At 33.9% G+C, this 9,331-nt stretch overlaps 1 protein-coding gene across 3 annotated transcripts; it reads right to left on the reverse strand.

Moving 5' to 3' along the window:
• Positions 1 to 589: 589 nt before the first annotated feature.
• On the reverse strand, positions 590 to 8,085 carry LOC131167340 (cytoplasmic tRNA 2-thiolation protein 2). 3 transcript variants are annotated; one of them, XM_058126117.1, is made up of 8 exons: positions 7,662 to 8,085; positions 6,112 to 6,460; positions 5,943 to 6,029; positions 4,537 to 4,658; positions 2,960 to 3,038; positions 2,766 to 2,873; positions 2,100 to 2,497; positions 590 to 1,784 (listed from the first exon to the last, which is right to left on the reverse strand). In XM_058126117.1, exons 1-8 carry the CDS (start codon positions 7,949 to 7,951, stop codon positions 1,736 to 1,738), a joined length of 1,482 nt encoding a protein of 493 aa, XP_057982100.1. In that variant the 5' UTR covers positions 7,952 to 8,085; the 3' UTR covers positions 590 to 1,735. The 3 variants fall into 3 exon arrangements, with proteins under 3 accessions (XP_057982100.1, XP_057982102.1, XP_057982101.1); XM_058126119.1 differs by having other exon boundaries at positions 6,112 to 6,447; positions 7,662 to 7,799; XM_058126118.1 differs by lacking the exon at positions 2,766 to 2,873.
• Between the last annotated feature and the right edge of the window lie 1,246 nt (positions 8,086 to 9,331).

Consider the following 9,331-nt stretch of genomic DNA (forward strand, 5'->3'; position numbering starts at 1 on the left):
TTGGGGAGTTTTTGGAATTAGATAAGGTGTAATATAAAAATTATAGTAAAATTTATCTAAATTAATCCAAATTCAAATCCAAGGTTAAAAATCTATGATTAAACCTATTTATTTTAGGAGGATAATGTATATTTTTTCTGTTTGTTTTTTGAAGTATTATAAAAATGTTGGTTTATTTATTTAATTTATATAGATTTGCATCAAAAAGGTAAATGTAGCAAAATATATATATTTGTCATTTATAAATAGTAAAATAATTACAAATTTACACATTTTTTAATTTTCTAAAATTTCTTTAGAAATTAAATTCTAAAAATGGTAAACAATTGTTTTGAAATATTAAAAGTTAGGTAGTATTTTTATAATTTTTAGAACATTAAAAATAAAAATAAAGTTAATTTCATAGCATGACATTGATATTCTTATTATTTTATGATCTTTTGAATAAAAATGCTACAAAACTTAAAAAGAAACAGAATTTTTCACAATCTCTCGAAAAATTAAAATGAAAAATAAAACTACATTTCGGCATGTCATTTTACACAAAAATGTGTAACAAATGAAAAGGATAAAGGATATGACAAATCAATTAAAAAATTTATTTTTTATATTAATAATTGTAATCACAATTACATTAAATTATTATTTCAAAAATTTTTTGAAAAGGAAACAAAATACAGGAAAAAAATTAAGTAGCATCTCCCAAAACCCTAGATAGCCCACAAAGCATAGTAGTTACATGGTATCAATTAAACTATGAAACATTAGCCCTACGTTCGTGTCTCCTTTTCTGGTATAGATATCGTTCCCACCCTTTCTGGTATAGATATTGTCGAGTCGAGAAGCTTGAGTTGGAAGGAATCCACATCATGCCGAGCGCAACCCCTTAGTTGACAAACGTTCACTATCAACAAAAGTTTTTTCTCTACACAACTTAGACTCCCTTCGATGTCCATCAATTACCTAACCAAAACCCTTCTTCTGAACTTGGCGGCCTTCGAAAACATGCTACAATGTAGTGGAAGAATCATGGGTTACCTCCTACATATGTTTCATGGATTCACTCATCAACGATGTTGAAGACGTAATGGAGTCGTGTTTGAATGGCGTTTTCCATAACTCGCTGGGGACTAATAAGCAAGTGTCGAACCTCTTCAATGACATGACTAGCAGTTTGATCCCCATTAATCCGAAAATCTATGAAGACGTCAAAGAGGTCCGACACTTGTTTATTGGTCCCCGGCAAGTTATGGAACACGCCATTCAAACACAACTCCATCACGTCTTCAACATCGTCGATGAGTGAACCCATGAAGCATATGTAGGAGGTAACCCATGATTCCTCCACTACATTGTAGCATGTTTCGAAGGCCGCCAAGTTCAAAAGAAGGATTTTGGTTAGGTAATTGATCGACATCAAAGGGAGTCTAAGTTGTACAGAAAAAAACTTTTGTTGGTACTGAACGTTTGTCAACCAAGGGATTGCGCTCGGCATGATGTGGATTCCTGCTGACTCAAGCTTCTTGACTCGACGATATCTATACCAGAAAGGGAGAAAACGATATGTAAACCAAAAAGAATGCTGCTGTGACTATTAGTGGAAGCCATTAGACCATTGCAGCTGCACAATTATTCATAGGTACAATAGCACTAACAAATGAACATTCAAATCAAGCAAAACAAAAAATTGGAAGACAGCCTCCCCTTGAACGTATTTCTGGTGCAAGCAACAGCTTCAGCTTCCATCTTCACCATCTGAAAGTAGGCAATCTTGTATTTGCTCCCTGAAAAGTAACAGAGATGAGAAAAAATTATTTGGCTAATCAAATGCTATATATTTTCTGCAGAAGGCCGACAAAGTTAAGCACACTCCATGTTTCTTTACTAAACAAAAACCCACAAGCTGGGAATTGAAGCAGGTTCAAAATTTTTCTAGACTGATATGCTAGCAGTGAATCATTTGCGGCAAATAAGAACATAAAGATACGTAACCACCAACCCTCCACACCCCCAAAAAAAGCAAGAGAGAGATCACGAACTTCGAACCATGCCCATTGAATATGACAAATTAACAGCTGATGGCACAAGTAAATTCTCACCTTAGCCAGCTTTGATTGCCACAGCCACCATCCTTTGCTCGGTCAATCACTGGCTTGGGTAGAAGTGAACAAAAATGCTCCGTAAATGATGAATCCCTTGGAAGTATCTGAAATTGACAACTAGGGCAGCAGGCAGCCCTGAAGATGTTGGCACTTGTTTGTCCACTCCCAAAACTGCTTAAACTTGGCAAGTTAGATTTGTTGAGTGGACTACAGCAGATAGGACAAAGTGATTCCAGGGGAATGGATTCCTTAGGTTTGTAATTGAATTTCTTGACACGCCTCCATGATGCTACACAAACATTATCCTCATTGTTATCTGGAATCTTGTTGAACTGAAATGGAATCAGCTTTCCAGCTGTTCTTACAATTGTGGATTCCCGAGAAGGATTTTCTTCCTGAGAGACGAACATTTAATTAGGGAGTTACTAAGGATATACCTGGAAGCAACTTAAGGTAGAATGGGCTGATGTGTTGGCCACCAAGAATTTTCTAGCAAATGGGCAGATTTTGTAAGGGCATTCTATTTTCAATCAAGAGAAAAAGCCAATCACAAAAAAAAATTTCTACATGATAGGCAGACTTTGTCAGGGTATTCTATTTTCAATCAAGAGAAAGAGCCAATCACAGTACTAGCTGCAAGTTAAGCAAGATACTTCACATTACCAGTAGTAAATTTGCATCTGCTCTATACCATTGAGCAGAGAAGGCTGAAAACCAAATCCCATGATGCTTAGCAAGTGAATTGATATTCAATTTCAATCGCCTTAGCCACTATACCTACATTACTAATATAGTTACTATTTCTCAAAGATATTTGAGAGATGCACCCTAAATATATATCAAGATAGAGCTTTTACCTGCAGCAACTTAACAAATGATGATACCAAGCCATTAATGCCAGAATGAGGGCCCTCAAGCACCTCCATAGTTTTTAAACTGCCCTGTCAAAATGAGATCAGGCATCATACAGCAATAAGCCAAAAATACAAATATAATAATTGGAATTATTTTCATATTTTTCTGAAAACTTTGTCTACACAAAAATGAATAAAGCATAATATAAGATCTAATGAACATAGAATAATTTATAATCACAAACACATGCAAAATTTAGGAAAAAAATAGTTATGGGGCTGTTTGGTATCACTATCAAAAACTATGACAATGAAAACCTGAAATAAAAACTAAAAAGTAGCAAACTTGTTTGTTTAATATTTCTAAAACTAGAACAAATTAAGAACATGATTGAACAAATCTCATGTTTGTCCTTGAAATTGAAACAGATAACAATTAAAAATATGATTTAAATAATTTTAAAAAATACAAAAAATGCAATTCTTTTTTTAAAATAGTAAAATTAAATACTACAATAATTATTTTACTTAATTATTATTTTTCAGAATTCAATTTAAAATAAAAAGTTTATTGCACTTAACTGAAAAATAGTAAAAATATTTTTAAATGGATTTTATCATTTTTTTTAAAAAAAAATAGAAATTTTATGAATATTTTTGTTTTAATTATATTTTAAATTCATATGGTCATTATATTATAATGTTAATTAAAATTATATATAAAATGAATGATTTTAGCCCACAAAAGTTAATTTCGGATTGTGGCAACATGTTGCTAAACAACTAAAAACCATAAAATATAATTTGAAGTTTTTTTTCAAAAAAAAAAAGAAAATTGATAACGAAAACAAGAGCAATGCAAAGGTCTCTTTGGTATCATTTCTGTAGATTATGAAAGCGCATTTGTTTACATTGTTAATTTTTTGTTTCTATGTCAACCTAAAATTGTTTTTAAAGAAACTAAAAACCAAATTTTATGGTCTTCAATTTGCTCCCTATAACAAGAATAATTTAATATTTGAAACTAACTTTTTTGGATTAAATCATTCAATTTATACATGATTTTTAATTAACATTAATGAAATGATCATATGAATTTAAAATATAATTAAAATAAAAATATCCATAAATTTTTAAAAAAATTAAAAACTTCTTTTTTTCTATTTTCAATTGTCATGTATAATAAGGTTATTCTTGTAAAGTAAATTCTAAAATATAATAATTGAGCAAATTATAATAATTTTTATTTTTATTATAACATTCTTAATTAGTATTTTTGTACTTTTATTATTTTAATCATATTTTTTCATTGCTATTTGATTTGAGGATAAAAAAGAGCATTCAATCAAGTTTTTTTATTTGTTTTATTTTTTGATTTATTAACCAAACAAGTTATTGGTTTTCAGCTTCTATTTTTATGATTTTTAATTTTTGTTTTCATAATTTTGACAATGATACTAAACAACCCCTAAACATAGAAGCATCTGCATAATCTCTTTATTCACTATACAAAAAAAAATGAAAGATAGAAACAATATCAAACCTATTTTTTAAGGGCAATGCAAAAGATATTAACATACCCATCTAGGCGACAAAGCATGTTGAGCTCCTGTGTGAGACAGTTGCGAAGCGGAAGCACCACTGGGATCTCCCACCTTGCATCAACATATTGTATGTCCGCTGACAAGGAGTAACCTTGGCCCTAGTAAATGCAAATGCCATTTTATGATGAAAGATATACTTGATGACGAGTCCATGCACCCTTTTAACATGGTCTTCATAGAAGATGAAGACACCATAGGACAAGGAGTTATCATATGTCAAAAGTCAGACAGTCTAAACAGGTTGTTGGATTGGAAATAAATCAAATGCAGAAGGAAAAACAAATCCCTAAATGGTTTAAACAAGCTGTATTCCCTTTTGTTCTTTAAGCTCAATATTCCCTTGCCAGGCCATAAATCACAACCAGTCTCCATACAGATGTGCCTCTTATAATCAGTTCTTGGCTTCCAAACATTCTGACAACCATTTCAAAGTTACAGTTGAGGGGGACTGAAACAATTAAATTAATAATGCTCCATTGGGCACCAAGCTTACACGCCTAAACTAAAAGTATTGGAGGTGCAGTAACATCCAGATCCTCATAACATCATGAGCGGCCACTAAAATTGCTTGATTTATTTTTAGCAGTCTAAAATGTCATTCTGCATTCAGTGTGCTCTTCATGTCATAACTACGCAGTTTCCAGGACAATGTTTGCTTAGTCTCAACAAAAATGCATCTGCATGCATCCAGGCACCTGCTAGAGTTGTTTTCTTTTAAAAGAAGTTATTAAGTTAATTTGAATTTAATATTTCAGATAACTCACCAGGATCACTAACAGAGGTAAGCTCTTATGCTGTAGTACTCATGCAAGAAACTAAACCAAAACTCAAGGAAAAAATCCCCAAAATAAATATTGAGCAGTGTAAGGTAATAATATAAATCCTCAGTTTTTTTTGGTAACCAACAAAAAATAAGAGTTGAACAGCAACTGAGAAAAAAGTTGCTGTTTTTGTTGATTCTAAACCTAAACATTACACGTATACATGTTCCCCATCGAGTAATGAGGAAAGTAAGTATATAACCCTAAACATTGAGTATATCATAAAAATCTCCACAGAAAGGGGCCCTGGAAGAGTCCACATGGGTGCTAGCACACACACTTAAACATAATTAAAAAGAAATAAAGAAAAGAAAAGAGAAAAATGATTAATGGCAAGTGTATGGGCAATCCATGGTTGCTTGGTCAAGGGTTCAAATCCAAGCCCGCTATCTACATTCAGGGGCATGTAGGAATTAACTGGGGATCAGTGATCCTTGAGTAGCTGGACAATTTACAAGTATGCCCTTTGCTATCCCCAGAAAAAGTTTACTGATTTAAATGAATTTAAAAAAAAAATACCCTTGATCAACTGCTAGCTTTAAACATAACAAAAAAACAGACCTTCACAGTTGCTGAAATGACATGGGATGCAATCCTCGATGTGCATGAGCCTAGAAGTAGTTTGGTGTATCCTTTGTCAAGGGCAATCTGCACAATAAGCCCAACATCCTACATTAAGTGAATCTGTTTGGCTATGTTTTCAATTTATTCATACTCTGTAAGGTTAAACCTTTTGCAATGACAACATCCTCAGGTGCAGCAGCAGATCTTCTTTCCCAGTCACATCAGTAACGGCATTAAGCAACTCTTTCAACCCATCCCTCCCATCTCTGAATTCCAAAGAGCATATGCTTTCAATTGGAACAACATGAAACTCTTTTGCTGGTGGGGCTAAATTTGAAACAATCAATTTCATGTCTTCAATTGCTTTGTCAATTTGATGGAAATAAGTTGAGTTGGCGGTACTTTCATCAATAAAAGCAACTCCAACACCAAATACCGGCAATGATCTATCCCTACTTGCCTCAAAATTCTTCAGTGCTTTACACTGCATCTCATGTACAAACTGTAGAGCCACCCTAAGCAAGAACATTTGCTTAGAAAAAGATTTTGAACACTACTAGAAAGGCAAATTGTAACATACTAAAAGATTGCAAGTGGATTTTACCTATTAAAATTTAATTTAAATATATCTGTTACTAAATCCAACATTTAGGGATGTTAAGAAATATTTGAACTAATATATTAAATGGTCAAAGCTTCTATTAACATATCACACAACATGGAGCCACATAAACATTCTTGGTATGGGTATATTGCCAAGATAAGTGTCAAAATATATATGATTACCATCAATGTTAAGATACATCATACATCTCAATACTATTTCAAATTTTTATCTCTTTCACTTGCCTGACTTGACATTTGAAAATAATTGATCGAAAATAATTATTGTTCCATATCAAATGTAATTGTAGTTCTGTAATCTAGGGTGATTAATTTCTGTTCAGTCTGAGCACCTCCGCACTTTCTTTTTATTATTTAGAAATTCTGCCCTCCATCATTCTGATGGCTGGAGGAACAAATACAGCTTTTGTCAATACATAATAAGAGCTGTTTCCTGTACATTGTCATCATCTCAAAATTGAACAGTTCCATTTTATCCTTATTAGCTTTTCGTGAATAGGATGGCATGCATGCATCATGCAAAATGTGATTGGCACAATTTTTTACTATGTGATTTACACCTACTTTTTTCAATTTATTTTTTTTTTTTTATTTTTTTTTTCAGTAAGCAAGAAAAAAGACCTTGTTTTGCTGCAGAAAATTATATCCATAACCCTACGTCAAAAATTGCGGACTTTAAGCCGGCACCATGGTAGCTAATAGGGCTCCATTTGGTTGCGAAAAAAAATGCTGGGGAAAAGATTGGAATATTAAACCCTAAATTTTCCATTACTTGGGAACGAAGAAGCGAAAGTCCCAATTAAATCAAGCCTAACGCAGCCGTTTCACTTGGGAACGAAGAAGAGAAAGTCCCAAATAAATCAAGCCTAACACAGCCGTTTCACTTACGTCACACCAATTTCTCTTCTCTACACTAAGAAACTAGTAAAACAAAAGAGGTATAAAATATGTATATGAAATTGTTAAGTTCTCTTTTAATTTCTCTCGAGCATCACACGCTGGGATCAACTCGAAATAGAGTTGAACAGAAGAATAATCTAACAATAATAGAAAAATCAATGAAGGTCGGCAGAGAAAGGGAAAGTGGGTAACCTGGAAGAAGTGCCGCCAGAGAAAGCGACGAGAACGTTGTCGGATGGAGAAATCATGGCATTGGAAGTAACCGCGAACCTGAACTTCCCGTACAGATTGCTGCGGAAGCAGTCGGAGCAGTGGCGGCTATCGTCACCGGAAAGGGCGGCGTTGGCCTTGCACTTGACGCAGAGAATCCGGTGGCTGGGAGGATTGCCATTGGGAGGTCGGTTCTTCTCCGCGGGTAGGAGCTCACCCTCCTCTTCGTCTTTGTAGCAACCGGACTGGCAATTTCCTGAATTGCAAGCCATGGCCTTCTCTCTCGATTTGCTCTTTCCCTTTTTCCGCTCAGGTTGAGAATTGGGGTTTTGCTCTGTCGATAACTAAGGGAACGCCGAACGCGGATTCTTTTAAGATTTAAGAATATTTTCTCAAAACAATCTTTGAATAAAGACATTTATGATCCTAAAGATTTAAAATTCAAATAAATTTTTTTTCCAAAAATATTTTTCCAAATTAAACCGAATGTAGGGTTATGACTCAAAAATATTTTTGCAAGCATAAAGAGTCTTTGAATCTTGTAATGGATGTGTAAGATTCACAACGAAATAATGTTTTACTGCCAAGGATATTTATCAAATAATATATATGGGAGAAACTATGAATTTACTCCCAAAAATATGATTTGAAAAATGAATGTGATATTAGAATAAAACTAAGTGCCCAATGTAAAATATGTTCTCTTGAAAAAATATTTTTCAAATAAACAACTAATAGAGGATAAAAATCATGCTTGAAAAGTAAGGTATAAAAATTTGAGAGAATTTTTGGACTAATTATCTTACTAATTATGTATAATGAGGGGGTATATATAAAGTTGGATCGAAATATGACCGTTGGGGACATGCGGGGTATTATTAAAGAAGATTAATTATTTTTAAGCGTGTTTAGGCATTTAAAAATGGCCTGACTCGAGAGGTTTGGTCGACCAAGGCACGTGTCGATTGACTAAACATAGGAGTTCAGTTGATCGAGGACAACCGGCGGTCGGCTGAGCTCTCACAGCCAATTTTGAATTTCAAATTGGTTTGATTGACTGAGGAAATGGGCAACCGACCAACACAAGGCGAATCGGAACCCTTCATGGGTTCAGTTGACCAAGGCACACGGCCAGTTGGTCATTTAGATGGTTCGGTTGACCAAGGGCATTTTGAACTGAAGGTGTTGGTCGACCGAGGGATGAAACCAAGCAAAAGTGCAAAGACGGTCGACCGTGGGTTTTTAGAACAAAATCGGCCGGTCAGCCAAGCGTCAATCGAGTAAGGTTAAATGACCTTGCAATGGTCGGTCGACTGAGGCAAGTGAAATTCCTATTTTGTCCCTGATTTTGACCTTAACAAAATTTTCCCTTAAGTGTATGAGTATGATTTTATAAGTGTGGAGATTTTTAAGAAAAGTTTTGGGTCCTAAGGTCAGTCTATGGTCGTCTTGAGTTTATCATTCACATCATGCATGCAATGCATCATTATAGACCAAATTATAAAACAAAATACAATACAATTAAAATTAAATATCTTCTATCTTCTTTGTTCTTGAGTCTTTCTTGGAATGCGCCAGATTGAGCTTCAAGTTCTGCCTAACTTCCAAGTCCCTTGATCAAAATAGAGATCGAACTCAAAAAGTTAACATTC

This window comes from Malania oleifera, chromosome 11 (genome assembly GCF_029873635.1).
Source record: "Malania oleifera isolate guangnan ecotype guangnan chromosome 11, ASM2987363v1, whole genome shotgun sequence".
NCBI classification, from domain to species: domain Eukaryota; kingdom Viridiplantae; phylum Streptophyta; class Magnoliopsida; order Santalales; family Ximeniaceae; genus Malania; species Malania oleifera.

Excerpts from the sequence above, each read along its gene's own strand:
- LOC131167340 (XM_058126117.1), bottom strand. The coding sequence starts at position 7,951 with ATGGCTTGCAATTCAGGAAATTGCCAGTCCGGTTGCTACAAAGACGAA. Across the intron at positions 4,659-5,942 it reads TCATTTCAGCAACTGTGAAG|GGCCAAGGTTACTCCTTGTC; the intron begins GTCTGTTTTTTT and ends TGCATTTACTAG. Across the intron at positions 2,498-2,765 it reads CAGATGCAAATTTACTACTG|GAAGAAAATCCTTCTCGGGA; the intron begins GTAATGTGAAGT and ends TTCGTCTCTCAG.